Raw genomic sequence first — 18,443 nt, forward strand, 5'->3', positions numbered from 1 at the left:
AGCACACCTTTTGCAGCACCCCTGGTAACGCCTGGCTGCGCTGCACGGGGCAAGAGCGTGGCGGGGAGAGGGGCTCAAACCAGGGAGCAGAATTAGACGGGGGGTTGCTCCGCCACGTCCTCGGCCCCAGGGGCAGCAGGCGGTGCCCACCTTCACCGGCGCTCGCCAGCTTTGCAAGGGTCGCCCTTTTATAGGCAAAAGTCCCCTTTTAACCAGCCGGTCGGCAGTTCTGCGCCCCCTTGGGCTTTAGGCCAGGCTTTGTGCTTTAGACTGGAGTAGAATGAGACCGTTTGGGCTTTAACCTGCTTCAGACCTCCTGTGGCACCACGGAAAGGTATGCAATTATGCATGCGGTACATACATTTATATATACATGTGCTCGGGCAGCGTGCTCTGGCCGTCTGTCTGCATTCAGCTACCACTTTCTACATTTGCAAGCAGGAGGTAAACAATAATTCCGGCTGTTTCCAGCAGTCCCAACAGCTGAAGATGACCTCGGTCCCTGAAGGACACCGAAGTGATGCTCCGTGTTCCTGGAGCAGCCTGCAAGTGTTGGAAACCCTTGGTTTTCAGAGCTACCAGCTGGCCGCTGAGCTGCACAGCACCCCTTGGGGACAGCGGGCTAGGAATTCAATGACAGTAAAATAAACCACATCTGGGAAAATGACCTTAGCGCCATTTTTTGGTCTGTTTTTGTATCTTTTTAACCTCTGGGTAGCGGTTCAGCCAAAGTGTACAGCGCCGTGTGCATCCGCGCACAGGCAGAGGATGCCACAAACCCTGGTCGATCGTTAGGGCTGTGACGGCTGACTGAGAATGTTTTTTATCCTATAATTCTTCCTTTTTCTTCTATTACACTAAGCCTATCGCTTCAATCTGATTAAGTTTCGGCAGATAAACATCCTGCCATCTGTCATGAAACTTTTTAAACTGTTTGCTCGGTCAAGGAAACGCCGTTTTCCTTTCTGCTTTAGAAAGGCCGCAGGGAGATGATAGTGCCCTGTTTCCCCAAGAATTTATTTAATGCCCCGTGGGCTCTCGCCTTGCTCGGGTTTAGATTTTATTTTAAGGGGTGGGATATTACCTCTGTCCTTAAAGCGTAAGGTGCTGCTTGGCACTGAAATGTTGGTTTGCATTTCGGTGTTACCTCTTCGGCTGTGTTAATGCTAAATAACAGCCAGCGTCAGGCTGGGGGGCCATGGGAGACGTCCCCCCGCCGCGGGGTGGGGGGTGGTGCATCATAGAATCATGGAATCGTTAAGGTTGGAAAAGACCCTTAAGATCATCGAGTCCAACCGTTAACCCAGCACTGCCAAGCCCACCACTAAACCATGTCCCTCAGCACCACGTCTACCCGTCTTTTAAATACCTCCAGGGATGGGGACTCAACCACTTCCCCGGGCAGCCTGTGCCAGGGCCTGACTGCCCTTTCGGTGAAGGAGTTTTTTCTAATATCCAACCTAAACCTCCCCTAAACCTTGAAATGCAGCCAAAAATGCCCAGTTTTCTGGTGCAACCCAAGGCTGGGGCACCCCTGCTGTTTCTGACATGGATGTCAGGACTGTTTGATGGAGGTCCCCAGCCTTCCCAACCCACACCCATTTTTTGGGCCCCAAGGAGGTGCAGCCAGCCCCGCCTCGGGGCCCGAAGAGGCACGTGGGGCTCCTGCACCCGCCTCCAGCTCTGCCCCATCAAACCCCAACCGCTGCCACGACCCGGCCGTTCCGTCCCCGCGGAGCAGCCGTGTCCCCAGCATCCCCGACCCCGGGGACGGCACAGAGAGGCGAGACACCGGCCGGGGTTCTTCAACCAGGAAGCTTTATTTACACAGTAAAAGTAACAAGCAATTTCCTGAGACTGAGCTGCTCTAGTGCAATCAAGTCATGGAGGGGTAGGAGCGGGCGGCCTCCTCGCCCGCCCGGGGAGAGGGCAGCCAGCACCGGGGCACCGGGGCAGCCCCTCCCCGGGGACACGCGCGTCCCGCTGCGCTTGTGCCACTGCCAGCGAGACTTGGCTACTACAGGTCATAGCTTCGGAAGGCTTTTTTTTCTTTTCTTCTTCTTTTTTGTTGGTTGGTTGTTTTTTTTTTTTTGGCCGTCCTCTTCTTTTGAGTTCTTGAACATCAAACCCATCGACACTGTAAAGCACTGCTACAATCCTAGAACACCCTACGTAAGTCTGTTAGCCTGTTCAGCCAGGAGCTTTTCAACAATGCACTTGAAACACAACTTTATTGGCCAAATAGGCTACGCTATAACATGGAAAAATTACAATCTATTTTACAAATACTTCCTTCTGTCTTTTTTTTAACGTCATCTTTCATAGAACAGGCTCGAAGAGCTGCATCTGCAAACTCCCCATGTGCGTGCCAAGACTTTTCCTATTACAATCCTTTTCTTCAGGCCTCGCCCTGATGAACCCCGACCCGAAGCGGCCGCTGGCCAGGCTGGGTCCTGCCTTGGGCAAGCCACCAAGCCTCTTCACAATGCTAGCTAGCAAGGAATAACATCCATTTTCTGCATGTTACTTTAATATATCACATTCTGGCAGGCGGCAGGACTCTGCCGGGGGGGTTCCCAAAGCATCTGCGTAAGGGGTGAAGTCCTTTAGAAAGGAAGAGCAGCCCCCGGGGACGCCCCGCTCTCCCGTAGGGTTGGTATCTCCTGACCTCCCCCGTCCCGGGGAGCAACGCCACTTCTGACTTTACAATCAACAGGATGTCCCCTGAATCTGAGGCACATACTATATTATATTTAATATTTTTAATTACTTTATTTATATATATATTTATATATATATAAATCCACAAATGTTTTACCTCTACAGAGAGAGAAAAAAAAATTTAAAAAGTAAGGCTTTCTTAAACTGAGAATAAGTACATGAAATCATACAAACCCAACAACGAAATACCCAACCGAACACCGCCGTGGCCTCAAAACCGTCGCTAACTGTAGTCTGTGCCTACGCTAACGTGCCCAGTGTAAGGCCATGACTCATTGGAGAAGCGTCTTTAGTAAGGCAAACGGGTTGTGCTGTATGTAAACTGAATGCTACGGCTACGTCGAGTACAGCTGGGTAGTGGTCCGTTGGTCACCTGCCTACCGGGGGTTGGCACAGCACCGGTAGCAGCCCTTGGAAAGAAAACAGAAGCCCTTAGGAATTCCAGCCCCGGTGACGCACATGCGAGAGCCCACCCGGAGCTCTGCGGCAGCAGCCAGACAGGGATTTGGGTGAATTTGCCCTTTTTCGGTCATTCGGGAGTCGGCAGCTGAGGAGGTGCCCGTGGCCGGCAGGAGCTGCGTGCCCCGAGACCGGGGACGCGTCAGCGGCTGGGGGTACGGAGCATCGGGAAGACTCAAAGCCGAGATCCGTGCGGCGGCTGCGCCGCTGCGGGGGCACGGACCGGAGGGGCGGCCGCAGCCTGGGGAAGCGCTGGCGTGGCTGGACCCTCCCAAAACGTCTGAGACGGGCAGCGCCGTCCACTACAGGAGGGCTAAAAATGAAGCCAGGGTGTATTTTCTTTTAAATGATGCATCAAGCGACACTTTAAAAGAGCTGGAGGGTTCTCTAAAATGAAAAGACATCCCTGTCATCCCCTCCCCAAGTATTTGGGGCTGACCACTGCTGCCAGCAAAGCCTCCGCGGTCCCAGGACAGGGATAAAGCTATATAACAGCTAATGGGTTCCACTGTGATGGGAGACGCCCCACGCATCCCCAACCACCGCAGAAAAAAGTGCACTAACATAACCAGAAATGATGAATAAAACCTGTACCAGCGGCACTCAGCCCTTTCTGAGTTACGGACTCCTAAAGCTTTGCCAACAGCAGTGCCGAAGCCCCTTAAAAACGTCATGTCTCCCATGGCGGTTGGCATCAATGACTTTTTTTCCTTTCGCGCTTTTGCAGAGCTCGGGAAGTAAATCCTGAGCTTGAGGGAACCTGCAGAAGATGCTGGAAGCCTCTCGTACAGCTTTCCTAGAGCTTTAAACACACAAACAAAAAAAAAAAAGAGGGAGGGAAAAAAAAAATATGTGTCCTTCTAAACCTGTTAGCAAGTGGACTGCTTGTTTCTACCAAAGAGAATTCATATCGTACAAACGTCATGGTCACCACTTTTATCTGTGCTTAACAAAGGCACAGGGAGAGGAAAAGCTTTCAGTGCTGCTACCTGGATTTTCAGCCTTTCGCCAGCTGATTTTTGTCAAGTAACCCCGCGGCGTGCCTTGGGCGTGCAGCCCCTTCACAGTAAGGCAGAACGAAAAAAAAGAGGGTGGCAGCCGTGCCTCGGGTAGCAAAGGGGCACAGCCGCTGGGAAATGGGTAAATGGCCCGGCCCCGCTCAAAACTGGGCGTTGGGAACCGGAGCGAGGGTGGCACCAAGACTGTTTGGGGCGTTTTCCCGATGGGTTTGAGAGAGGGGACTGGGAAGGAAAAAAAATAGGGAAGAAAGGCATTTGAGCATCCTCGGGCAGCGCCTGCCGAACGCTGCTGCGGATGCCGCCCCGCGTTGGAGCTGTGCGGGCTGGGGGTCCCTTTAATTCCTCATCAGGAAAAGGAAAATTAAAAAAAAAAAAAAAGTAAAAACCCAGCTCTTACCATTATTAAATTTAAGCAGAACACTTCACTTGTGATTTCCTTCTCACAGCACTGCCGGGGAGCGAGGGGGGTGCTGGGGCCGCCCGGGATGCGGCACCGAAGAGGAGCCGCAGCCGCCCCCGCAGCCGCCAGCCAGCGCTCGGTTTGCAAATCTCACTATTCTGGTTTTCCCCCACTTTTTCCAGTCCCATGGGCGGTGGCTTCTCCTCGTGCATCCCCTAATAAACAAGTGCAGGTGGGACCCAGGGGAGCGTGGCTGGCCCCAGCAGCTCCAGCCCAATGTTGGCAAAAGCCGTTTACTCACTAAATGTGAGTTTTTGGCGAGCCCTGCGCCTGGTTTCCCCAGTCGGCCAGGCAGTTTCCTCCGACGAGCTGATCTCTGGCTACAGTAGTTAAAAAGAATTTCAAGATTTACACACGCACGCACACAAATTGCTCTAAATACCTGATGAAATTTTGGCAAAGCTGCTTCGGCCCCTCCAGCTGGCAGGAGGGGAGCAGTGGCAGGACCCCGCCACCGCCGCGCTGGCAGCGGGGAGCCCTCCACGGCTCTGCTGGCAGCCCCCCGGCCCCGGGGCGAGAGGACCCACTCCCTCCTCAGTTGTTTTCTATCTGCTCGATATCTATCTCGCCGTCCAGCTGGAAGAGGCTCTCGGCGCCCGTCCCACCGCTCCGCCACGCCACCCCGTCCTCCTCCTTCCCGCCACCCTCCTCCTCCTCCTCGCAGGAGAGGTCGTCCCTGCTGGCCCGGCGCTCGTCGGCCCGCGAGCACGGCGGCTCCGGCACCGGGGTGCAGGCGGGGGTCCTGCCCGGCATCACCTCCGGGGAGCGGGGGGCCGTGGTCCATGGCTGGGGGCCGGGGAGCCGCTGGGAGCCATCCTCGGCCGCGGCGCTAAGGCAGGTAAGGCTGTTGAAAGTCTGGCGGTTCTGCAAAGACAAGGGGAAAAAGGCAGCTGAGAGAAGTGTGGGGACAGGGATCGAGGGAATCCTGAAGCTGTGCTGGGCTAGAAGTTACACCAGGTGAGCCGAGAGTCCCCCAAACCTGCGAGCCCCCCATCCCAGCAGAAAGCAAGGAGATCAGCTGAAACACTCGGCTCGCAGCCACCTGGTCCCCGGGAGCCGGGCAGCTGCTGCAAGCCCCCGCCTCCCCATCCACGGCAGCTCCTGCGCCTCTCCCATCCCTGCGACGGGCGATGGCACCAAAACCACCCCCACCCCGGGCCGGATCAGCCCCGTCACCACCTCCACCCCGCGCACCTCCCAGTCGCAACGTGTAAGGCAGTACGGAGCTGTTCTGCCAAAACTAAATGAACGTTTCCAACAACTCCACTTATTAAACTAGCTAAGAAAAACCTCATCCCCTTCTTTAAGCAGCTGGAGCTTGTGCGCTGCTAACCCTTCCGCTGTGATGGCGCATGGCTGTCCTCCCTTATTAAAGCCCACGCGAGGTCAGTTCTCTGTCCCTTGTCTCTCTGAGGAAGAGGCTCCAAGGCTGGTTGTCTTGGCCAGAAACTTAACGTAGTTTATGTACTGTCATGCCTTCAGAACAGTTTCAAACTCCAGCAATGACGAGGAGCTCGCAGGCATTCAAAACCCTTCAGAGCAGAGCAGACACAACCTCTCGGAGCTGCTCTCTGACCACAAACGTGCTTACCTGACAGGGCATGCCTTTTACCTGAGTTGTTTTTTAAAGGAGCAAACTAAATCCTAATTAGCGAATACCGATGGAAATAACGTGGCCATCCCGCTGGCTGCGGGGCAGAGCGCGTGCCCCGAGCAGGAGAAGACCGTGGAGCATCTCAGCAGCTTGTGCAAGCCTCGCGCAAGAGCCTGAATGTGCATCCAATGAGTACTGGGGGAAGGCAGCCCCCTGGCTAGCTGAAGACAACCTATGGCCCCCAAATCCTCAGAAACCACACCAATAAACAGGTATGAGCACACGAGCATCAGCGCTCCCCTCCTCCTTTCGCCTTTCCCGATGTGGGATTTAGGTGCAGGATGAAACCTGAAGCGTATGTGCAATGAAGCAGGGCTCCGGGTTAGGAGATCCCTCGGTTTTAAAGATCCCTGTCTTGGGGGAGACTTTTTTTAGCGTCAACTGAAACCTCCGTGATGAGAAGACCACAGCATGGGTACACGGCTTGTATTTTGTCTATAGGCTGTAGGAGATGGGCACACGAAGAAAAACTACTCTAAAGGAGAAAAAGGACACTCCATGGTAAGTTAGGGGTGGCTCATGTCTTGGTGGAGATACGGATCAGATGGGATTCCTTGGAGGCTTCACCAGCGCCTGGCATCGGTCAGTATTTTCTTGAACAAGCTGCCTGGTGGGGTTAAATCTGCTAAGACAGACGCCAGCAGCTCTTTGAGAGTCCAGAGCAGCAAGAAGTTGGTAAGTCCACCCAAGGTGACCTCTGAGGAACAGCTTAGGAAAAGTGGGGTTTGGGCTGGAGACAGCAAGCGGGGGGTGTAGGCGGGTGTATTGTGTTTCCAACCATAAAGATCCTGGAGCCCTGCTAAAGATTTCCAAAAGCTATAAACTCTCATCACGGGAACCCCTTAATATAGGTTAGACCAAATGTCGTTAAGCTAACATGGATGTTGGGTTGCCTGGGGACAGCAGGGGGGTGGAGGAGGAGAGCTCTTTGGGCCTCTTGCACTCGTTTATCTGGGGGAAGGCAAGCACCACGCTGTTTCCATCACACCCTCTCGCCAAGAGCCTGGGCCCGACTGAAGCCGGAGCAACCAGGAGAATGTCGGTACTCGGCAGACTCTGCCATCACACGGTTCGTGACCAAACACGCAGCCTGAAGACGCAGCCTTGCTCCAAACATCCCCACCGACGTGCCTGGGGAATTTACGCACATTTGCTTGAGGTTTTTTTTTCATTCAAATCCAGGTAAACTGGGAGTAACTCCACCAAAATAACTTAACCCAAGCTCTGAATAAAGCAAAATCATCCCTTTACGTATCAGGATGCAGGTCAAAGCCCCAGCTGCTTCACACTCCAGTCATTTCTGAAGAAATCCAAGGTACTTGTGCTGAATTCGTACCCATTGGCCACACGTTGCTGAGAGGCTTTGGGCACCGCACTGAACGATGCACCACAGGGTTGTTGCAGGAGATGACGCAGAGGCTGTTGTATCTGAAAGGAGAAGTTCCTGCTGCCCAAGGAGGAGTTGGCCACTGCCCAAGGAGGCGTTGGCCACTGCCCAAGCTGGGGGGGCTACATTTCACATGGCCTTCAGTCTCTGAAACCTTCCAAAAACCCACAAGCCCCAAGCCCATGTGAAAAAACAGGTGTTTGTCCTCTAAAAACCCAACTGCACCCAGTCCCCACGTCATCCTTCTCCTATTTTTTAAATACAAGCCGTGCCTCTCCATGTGGTCTGTCTTCTAGGTGCCGAATGAGTAACAGCTTCAAGCAGAGATCTGCACATTGTGGTTAATGGACAACTTGTAATTACCACTGCACTTGGAGAAGGCCTGAGGACATAGGAGAAATATTTTCTAAGTACTTACAAAAATTTGCAAGCATATTTCCAAAAGTGATTTAGGTACTTGAAAGCCTAAGTCTCCTGAAAGTCAACAGCCCTCTCAGAAGTGCAAATCCTTTCTACAAACAAAACTCTGGCACTTCTGAGAACATTAATTTTTCTTCTGCTGCTAATCGAGCTCATCTCCTGGCTCCAGCGCTTCCCTGGGCTCGGTACCCAGGCGCAGGCATGCCGGGCTGCTGCGGGTGGGCTAGAGCACCCTGCGAGGATGGGAGATGCTCTACAGTGCTTCAGAGAAGGAGGTGGGCGATGCCTATAAAGATGAATGAAGGAGGATGCAACCTGGAGAGCAACTAAACAGGTCCGCAGCACACTCTTCCCATCCAAACGAAAAGTGTTTCCAAGCTTGGACACGTCTCAGAGAACAGCCATGAATGTACTTGACTTTCACGGAAATTTTGCATTTTATTGGACTTTGGCAAGATAATCAAGCCAAGAGCCTTATTTTCCCTGCTCAAATCCACACATGCTGCAACCCAACATTTTCCACGTGTAGCCTTGAGTCGTCACCTTCCCTGTAAGGGGATGGAAAAGCCTGTCCGACGGTCCCACAGCTTCCAGCGCAGCAGCGGCTGCTGGTGGAGGAAGGCCACGTGAGGGTGCCGGGCGGAGGCACTCCCTCTGACGCAGGTTTGCCTGCTCTCGGCTCAGAAAACAAGTTTTCACAGGCACTGGCTGCCGCGAAATCCCACGCCTCACCTTCCCGGCATGGGGAACGCCGTTGTAAGGGTGCGGGGAGGGACATTTTGGGGAAGGGTCCCCCCACGATGGTGATAACCGAGCCAGCATCGCCTGCACTGGCCACGGAGCTGCTGTGGATCAGCCACGACCATCAATGCAGCGTCTGTTCTCAACCCATCGGGAGGTTTTTTGCTCATTTTTTATTTATTGGGTGAATTTAGCACGTGCTGAAATGCTGAGCTGGCAAAACTGGGCAGTCAAGTTCTCTATTGATATCGGCCAAAGAGCAGTTTTGGTGGCACAATGCGGCGCTTGTTCCCCGTGGCCAGGCAGCCCTGGGCCCCCTCCGAGCCTCCCCACAACCTTGCCCTTCGGCGCCAGACTGAAGGGGCAGCAGGCATCCCAACTGCTGCTGATCTCAAGGAATCCACGGGAATCCAGACACCCTCCCAGATCTGACGCAGGTGGCTTTTGGAAGATGCTTGTGGCCATCCTGACTTCACCCAGCGAGCACCAGTAATGTACCTTCCACCCAAAACACTTTTTGCTCACAACCGCGCTAACCCGTTTCTGACCATCTGAGGTGCTGGTTTATCTTCCCCTGCCTCTCCCCGAAGCTGCAGCAATCCAGCACGCTGGGCAATCCCTCAGGGAGACCAAGAAAATGAGATGTTACTAAAGCAAGCACCTGAAAAATCATTTAAAAATACAAATAAGAAACGCTTGGCCACTCGGAACGAGCCACAGGGCTGCCAAGAGCAAAGCCCTTCATGGTGGTGACCAAGCTCAGGCTGCCTCTCCTTCCCGCAGGGCTCTCGTGATGCTCCGCACCATGCGGGGACCACGGGTAAGAGCCAGGAAGGCTGCGGGAACTGACTCACCCCCCACATCCATCCTTTTCCACAGGTTTTTCCTCCCCTTGAGTGTGTATCCCCGCAGGGGACAGGGGCTGGAGGGTGGCAGCCCTGACAGCGAGAGAACTGGAGAAAGCCCTCAGCAACATTTCTTCGTGTAACTCTTCCCCTCGTAAAATACCCAGCTGTGAGCTTTTCCCTGAAACACCTCCCTGCAAACACGATGGATCTGCTAGAATAAATATTAGCAGGACCGCGATCCCCACGGTGATCAGTGCTTTTGCGCAAACACTTTTTTTTCCCCACCCTGCCAGGTGATTGCCGCAGTTTTTCTGGGGAAGGTGTAACGCTACAAGCTGTCAGCACCACCGGCCCTACCTACCAGGCTGTCATCACCTCCCTTTAGCACACTGGGCTACAGTTACTTCAGAAAGCTGAAAATAAGCCGGTGCCAGAAGGAAAGGGGGAAGCGGGCGGCGAGCGGTGCTGCTCCGTGCGGGGACAACGCGGCTCTGCCAGCCCTCCCAGCCCACAGAATCACCTCTGCTGGGGGCTTCTCTGTTTAAATCATTCTCAGACGCTAACACCTCCTGTAAAATACCTTCAACCTGGGTTGTTATCTGTTGCTTTGGTTGTTTGCAGCACGGTGAAGTCCTACCTGGCATTTGTGTCACGGAAAGTGCTCACCCGTGCTGCCAAGGAGGACGGCCGGGTGCTTGCAACTAGAAAATGGGTTTTCTTTGGTTTTAAAGCTCTACAGAACCTCAGTATCGCAGCTGCTGTTATCCAGGCCAGGCACATACACACACATACATTGCTCTCCCCTACTTTTAAGGCTCTCCCCGGCAATCTTCTCCAACTCCATCCCCAGGCTGGTGCTCCCGAGGTTGGTTTCCCGGTGAGCGGGAAGGGGAGGATGGGAGATGGGGAGGGAGCTGCACCGGGCAGAGCGAGGAGATCTGCTTCAGGGACTGCTCAGCCCTGAGGCTGGACTAACCAGCCTCTCCTCTTCACAACCACAAGGAGCATCTCAGGAGCTTTGCCAACAGCCCCGGGCTGCAGCACAGGCGCCGGGGCCGCTCGCCGGCCGTGCACGTTACCGGCTCGGCGGACGCCCCAGACAGGTCTCACCAGCACCTCGCTTGTGGCTATTTGGCCTCCCCAAAAAGCGGGAGACGTGGCTCTCTCACCCCGAGCGGCGCTGGCAACCGCTGCCGCACGCGGCTCGGCAGCACCAGCTTCCAAGATCAACACTGCCATCGGGGGGGACGTGGGTCTTACACCGACCCTGTCCTCCCGCAGAAAAGAGCCTCTGGGCGATGAATGAAGTGTCGGGAAAGAAACGACTGAAATACCTGAGGAAGGAAAACACAGGAGGCAGTTATGGGGTACACGAAATGCAAACAGAGCTCGTGTGCCTGGTGCAGAGCCGGAGCTGGGTTATATGCAGTGGTGCCACATCAGGGAGCTCAAACTCATCCACTATTTTATTTTTTTTTAGATTTTATCTATGGAGGCATTGAGTAATTTGCAGGCACCGCTGCACCCTTCGTCGGGCCGACGTGCCGCAGAGCATGCCTGCCTCCCTGTACGGAGGAGACGGCTCCCACGCTGCTCCCGGCGGGTACCACGATGCTGCCCTTGTTTCAGGGTCTGCCTTCCCGGCTCTTCCCCTTCTCATCCACTAATGAAGAGGAATATTTACATAGCCCCAATCCTAATTTTGCAATAGCAGGCACCGGCGCTTAGATGGTGCGTTGGAAGTCTACAGCTTTAGCAGATAATTTTGCTTCTATTCTGTTTGGTGTGAAAAACAGCTTTCACGAGCAGGCTCAGAAATATCTATTATCCTACCAAGTTGCTTCACACCACAGTATTAAACAAACAAATCAAAAAAAAGCAAGAAGGAGGCTTTAAGTCATTAATATCAGCGCTGCATTTGGATCCTGTAGAGTTAGTTTGGTTTTACTCGCAGTTTTGCTCTTGTCTTTGGAGCTGTCTAGCTGCCCCGACAACAGTGAGGATTTTTAGTGGGTTTCTCCAAATGCAGAAGAAAAAGCTGTTGTATCACCCACTGATGGGAACCCCCCTGGTGCTACAGAGCCCCAGGGAGATGCTGGAGAGACGCAGCCCAGGAATCACAGAGAAATACAGCAGGCATGGCTACGCACGGAATGAGAGAGCAGCGATGCTCTCCGGGGCTCGACCGCCCCACTCGTGCGCAGCACCCTGCAGCGTCCTGCGTGCGGGGACTCGGTCCCAGTGCAGCCTCCCAGCCCATTCCCATTCCTAACGATAACTGGAGGAAATCCTCATTTCCTGCCAAGAACAAATATTTTCCCTAACAGACACTGAACCCTTCGCTATGAGCTGGAGAAATCCATTTGCTCAGGCAGGTCATTAGGCAGCCCCACAAACGATTACTGTGTATTTATTTATTTCCAGGTTGTCTTTCCCTCCTGTGCCCAGCTTTTGCAGGCTCTCTGGCTTCTTCTCTGCATCCCAGGAGGCCAGAGGCTGCTCCCTGCTGCGGCAGAGCATCCCTGGAGCACCGCAGGGTGCTGACGCCAACACGCTCGGTGCTACCCAGAGCCTAACAGAGACGGTGGCACTGGGGCCGGGCTGCTCTCCCCACGATGCTACTGCAACACCATGGGTTTAACTGGAGTGGTTCTGGCCTGAGCAATGGTGAGCCTGAACCCAGCTCATCCCCCAAAACTTCAGGGTTTGGAGGGGCTCGTCTTTGGGGAAATTCAGTGGTGCTGGTATTTTGACTTGTCCCAAGTTAGGATGAAAAATCACTGATATGGACTTCTTTTATTTTTGTTAAACCACATTTTTGAGAATACCAGCCCTATATCATTTTCATATTATTTGCATCATTTTCAGCACAGAAATAATATTTCTATTCTACTATTGTGGTCTCATTTCATGCCCTAAATTATAAAGCAAGGCTTTATAGAAATTAAAACCAAACTTCCAAAAATCTCTCATTCAATTCCCTTAGCAAAATGCTTTCTGAAACTCTCTCAATTCACCGAATCAGCCCATTTCAGTGGAAACCTGCTCCAGCTGGACACTTCCACCTGCTACAATTCACGAAGCAGCACCAGCAGATGCATTATGTCCCACACCAATCTTGTCACCAGCACGAGGACAGCGTCACCTCGTTGACACCACCTCCCTGGCAGTGACATGAAGCCTTTATTCGCACCAGCACTTTGATTAATATATGCCCCAAAGTGCTTGAGACAGAGAGGCGACTCCTCGCTGGGATGATAGCAACGCAGCAGGACACCGTGTCCTCCGCGGCGAGGAGGTGCAGAGCGGGACGGACCGCGGGGATGAAGAATTGGGATGGCTGCAGGTGTGGAGCACCTCATAGCTTCAGCACTGCCCATAAAGAAACCACCAGCAAGTAAAGGGATAAAATCATACCGTGGATGACCATAAATCCAGAATTTATGGAAAGGCAGCACTGCAGTGTGTAAACCTGGGACTTCAAACACGAGGCAGGAGGTGCACGGGTACACCTAATCCCAAATAGTTCCCTGTGCCAGCGTCTCACCTCCCACAACACGTAGGGAGCAGGCTTAGCCCACAGTGACTAACTTAAGGTGATAATGGTAGCCTGCTTTTTCCCCAGGCATCAAATTAATGCTGGGTTGGATTAAAAATGCGAGGGGAATAAGTAACCTGGAGTCATGTACCCATAACTGCTCCGAAGGAATCAATTCCTAAGTGGGTGCTCAATGGCTGGGATTACCCCTGTCTCACCTTGGCAGGGAAAACTCACCGAGCATCTCCCCAGCCCGGGCATGGCCTCTGGTTCGTTTTTTTCCAAGCTCAAGCTGGGACCTGGGATATCTCCCTCCGGAGAGGGGACCTGCGATGAGCAATGGCTCGCATGGTGATTTATGGTGCGCAGGTGGCATGCGGCAAGTCACCATCCTCCAAATAACACCCTCAGAGCGCTGAGCAAACACCAATTGATCCCCACGCCTCGAACGCGAGGCAGGTGGCAGCCCCGTGATGAAAACAGGCAGAAAACCCAGGGAGCGGGTGATAAAACCACGCGAGCTGGACACACCGGGTGCAGGGCAGACCCCTCCGTATGATTCATGGGTGCTACCCAAGGCCACCTCCCGCCACGGGCACCTGCACCCACCGTCGCACCCAGCACCGTGGCCTCCTGCAAATTAAATGCAGACTTGAAGTACACATACTTTTCTGACACAGTCTCCATTTCAGGCTAATCCTGAGCATCTTTCTCTTGAAAAGAAAACTGAACTGCCCTCCTGGTTTATTTAGTGCTGCTTTTCTGAAATGCTTTGGGAGAGTTTTGCAAGGCAAGAGACTCCCGAATAACTTCTGACCATCACTACTAGAATTTTGTGTTGAAAAAATATTTTCTATAAACCCACCAGCTGCCCAGGAGGCCACGGCCACGTTTCCCTGTGCCCAAAGGAGCCGTTCCCACTGCTGCACTGGGCTTAGCCGCAGATCCAAAGTCTGCACCCTGCTCCATCCTTTGAATGCCTCCGACATCCTCTGGCAGAAGAAGATGTGATCGATGAAGCACCTTCGAGGGGAGAAAAACCCAACGTCGTCTGCAAATCCTGCCACCACTGCATTCACCTGAAGTGTGGGAGGGAGCAGCAAGCCTGGAAATCTCCCGGAGTGCTGGATTTTTTAAAAACAGCCTGAACAACCACTTTTGGCTGCTGCTTTTGAGCATGTTGATTCATTCAAGGATGAACCTCTGTGCTTTATCAAAGCCGGTCTTTGGTTCCATGTAGCGTACGAGCCCGGGCACCGGAGGGTTAAACAGCATGTGATGAATCAGATGCACAGCTTCGGGATACAATCAGATTTTATGTGTGTTTGGGACACACACTGCCAAGCTTTGTTTGTGTTTCCAGCCTTGTCCTCCCATGAGTGAACAAGGGGGCAACACCCGACCCTGCATCCCTGGATCCCACGGTGGGATGGAGCTGGGAGCAGAGGATGGAGCTGGGAGCAGGGGCGGCAGGGCATGCTCCTCGGGCACCTGGACCCCCCTCGCCCGGGCAAGGGATGCTGCTGGAGGAGCCCGTCCACACGCATAAGTCTCAACCCATGCTGGAGAAGTGATTTCATGGCAGAAACTCCCACGTCCCTGGGCACAGCCCGCTTCTGCTTCACGGCTGAATTTATTTTCAGCCCATTGTGTCTGGTGAGTCACAAATTTATAACTGGGGCAGATGGGACCATTTAGGCTGTAAAATCAAAACAATGATGTCGTTGCATTATACGTTATTGCTATTAAAAGCTCTGTCGGATACCTAAAATAGAGCCTACTACAATAAATCACCTCCTACAAGCATCCTCTGACTATACCGGAGCACCTTGCCTGAAATGGTCACTCCAGAGCTGCACCAACAGATCAGCCTTTCACAGGGAGGTGGCTCTTTTTTGTGTGCTGCTTCTGGCAGCGGTACGGCCCGGTACCTAAGAGCAAGGTTTTGCTGCTGTGGGTAGCACCCAAATTACATCCCACCTGAGCCAGCACAGCCTCAGGAGCTTATGGACAGGGGTAGGTGAAAAAATGCATTGCCTTCATTTTTCCATTTGGGAAACTGAGGCAGGGAAACCTGCCTGAAGGACATTTGCAGAGGAGGCAGGAATGGAGTTGACGCATATGAGGTCCAGTCCAGTGCCATAACTTCAAAAGCATCCATTCCTCTTAACATATTGCCCTCTATACATTAAAACGTATATGCACTGGACCTGATAAAACTTTTAGATCAGGCCAATCTATGATGCCCAACAAAAACTTTTGTTTTCAGTGCAGCATAGGGAAAAACTGATGCAAAACACCTCTGAAAGCAACGGAAATATTTCAGGGGTGAAGTTCCTCGCAGCGTACGAGCATCTCCCTCGGCGTCACAGGCAGGAGGATGTCAGCAACATGGGCTTGCGCCAGCGGGCAACCTCACCAAGTACCACTTGGTCTACCCTGCCTCGGTGGATGCCAGCCAAGACGAAGTTTGCTAGACTTCAACAAATACGGAGACTTGTTGGTCAAAGGAATAGGGAGGGGAAAAAAAAAAACATTAACAGTTCATGCCAGAAGTAAACATCATTATGAACCTAATTTCCAATATTGACTTGAATTTTTTTCAACTACTTGTGTTTTGAAATAAAAAAAATACCGGGGCAATGAATGATGATGGCAGCATGTGTAATAGTCTGACCAAAGTTAAATCCAGCCGGCCTCTGAGGTCTTCTGCGCCCTCCGAACCGAGTCATTTGCTTTTGATCCTGAACCGAAGGCTTTTTCCCACCAAGCCACAAATTGACCTTTGCAGGCTCTCATTCGTGTTTATTTAAAAAACACTGGGGCTTGGAAGCTGGAATCTGTCTCAGAAGTTACATCAATAGCAAACTATTTCCTGGGATACGACTGGAATTTAAAACCTCCAGTTTTTCGCCTGTCACTACCTTTTGGCAATATTTGCCACCAGCTCGAGCGGGTGCTGACGCCAACCGAGATCGGTGCCGCCCCTCCTGCCCTCACCAGCAAGCCTGAAAGCTGCCAAAATTTAGCAGAAAATCTTCTCACGTGGAAATTTAGAGAATTTTACCCCTCGAGGAAAGAGCTGGGTGGTCGGAGAGGAGAGGCCACCTCTCCCATCCTGCAGTTGGAAACTTCTCCCCGCTCAGCATCAAGACCAGCCTGAAGCGTTTCCAAGCTGGTGGCCTGTTTACTTCAGCTTTGGGAGCGCACGAGCTCCTTCACGCATGGATCCTCATGGAAACTGCCGTTATTCCTTAGTTTGGAGGGGACAACAAGGCAGAGGACAGCCTGGCTCCCAACCATCAAGAGCATCACACACCCCACTTCTCCGGATCTCCAGCCCAGGCTGAAGCTGATTTTAATCCTGAAAAACCCAAGAACCACCCATCCACATTTCAGGAGGATGCTCTTGTGATTCCTGGTGCAGATGACTCCATCCTGCGAAGGCACATGCTCCTTGGAGGACAGTAAAGTCGCCCCATCAGTGGTGCTGTCTGCCTATGGCAGCCAGCACACAACGTGAATAGTCCCATTGTACCCAGCTCCAACATCTCAGCACCCTTCCCATAACAGGCGTCTGTCAGGCACAAAGTCTTCTTTATAACTCTTCCTTATCAAGCACACCCAGTACTTCGCCCTCACCACCTTCTAAACTGGTGTCCACTGCTGCCAGTACCCTCTCATCCAACCTTCAGAGCCCACTCGCAGGGCAGAGAGCTATTTATGGAGAATTCATAACCACGGAAAGCTCTCCATAACCCCGGGAGATGCAAGGGCATATTGTATGTTAATTGCCTTAGTTGTTCTATAGCAACTACTCTCTGTCCCATATTCTACATGCCATACTGTATAATAAGGAGCTTCACGGAGGAGGAGAAGTAGTTTGCCAGCTGTCTGGGGCTCCTCAGTGTTCATGGGTACAACCCTTGCAGGAAATCAAACAGATGGTAGATAAAACTCAGGAGGAGAAGACATCAGTAGTAGAGTATTTGTTATGAGGGATGTAGCTCTTCGAACTGCAAATGTTTTGAAGGCTCACAGAGAAGCCAAAACCTTATGGAGCCATCAGAAATGGGGCACGGGTACCATCCCCAAGTCGTCATGTATTACCAGTGCACAGACCCTAGCAGTGCACATACAACTGGCAGGAACCAGTATCTCTCATCACGTCTGACAATTATAAAATCATAGAATCATACAATCGTTTAGGTTGGAAAAGACCTTTAAGATCATCAAGTCCAACCGTTAACCCAGCACTGCCAAGGCCACCACTAAACCATGTCCCTCAGCACCACGTCTACCCTTCTTTTAAATACCTCCAGGGATGGGGACTCCACCACTTCCCTGGGCAGCCTGGGCCAGGGCCTGACTGCCCTTTCAGTGAAGAAGTTTTTCCTAAATAAACCCCCTTATTGCCAGCGGTGCTATGGCTTACATGCCACAAAGACGTTTGTGCCTTTCTTTCCACAGCAAGTTGTATTTCCGAACACTACAAGACCTTCCTCCATTTCCAGCCAGGGCTGCCCCTGCTTGGGGTTAGTGCTCCGGGGAATGTGGCTGAGGTTGAACAAATAAATATATATATATATATATATGTACATTTTTTTAATATCTATTTAAAAATCATTCACTTAAAAAATCTATAAAAAGGATAGCTGTGTTTGGAAATGTGTTAACACAAATTAAAATCTCTCAGTAACAACCATATCAAAATTTTACACGGCAGGAAACAGAATGGGCAAGAGATAGCGAGGGCTCGTTTTGCCACTGCCAGGGATGACGGCAAATTCTCATTCGGGGCGGCCATCATCGGTGTGACAGACATGTTACGTCTCCCTTACAGCTCCCCAGAGCCTGTGTGAAGGAAAGCAATCTGCTCAGCCAGCACACACACGCCAACGCCAGCGTTGGCCCACGGCTTGGCTTCCCATAGATGACTCAGACAAGCCACCGAACCCAGTGTTCATGCTGCCGTGAGGCGTTTCGGCACACAACACCCCAAATCCTGCGGCAAATGTTGACACAGAGATGTCGGAAAGCGGCGGACACGGAGGTGGGAGATGGCAAATCCCCGGGTCACCACACAGCAAGGTGCCCTTTGGAGAAGAATTGCACCAAACCATGGGAGAGGAAAACCAAGCAGGTGTCTCTCCACCACACAGCATCTCTGGCAGACTCTGGGGTTTTTTTAGAAAA

The 18,443-nt window shown here is 52.4% G+C and overlaps 1 protein-coding gene across 3 annotated transcripts in view; it reads right to left on the bottom strand.

The window, feature by feature from the left end:
* Positions 1-1,807: 1,807 nt before the first annotated feature.
* Positions 1,808-18,443, bottom strand: part of FAM53B (family with sequence similarity 53 member B) — a 56,471-nt gene continuing 39,835 nt past the window's right edge. For all 3 annotated transcript variants that reach the window (XM_087764596.1, XM_087764597.1, XM_087764599.1), the window contains one exon: positions 1,808-5,523. In XM_087764596.1, the coding sequence (XP_087620722.1) occupies positions 5,194-5,523 (330 nt within the window). In that variant the 3' untranslated portion in view covers positions 1,808-5,193. The remainder of the gene's footprint in view (positions 5,524-18,443) is intronic.

This window comes from Nipponia nippon, unplaced genomic scaffold, assembly GCF_047370975.1.
Source record: "Nipponia nippon isolate SJK-2023a ecotype South Korea unplaced genomic scaffold, ASM4737097v1 scaffold_3, whole genome shotgun sequence".
NCBI lineage: Eukaryota > Metazoa > Chordata > Aves > Pelecaniformes > Threskiornithidae > Nipponia > Nipponia nippon.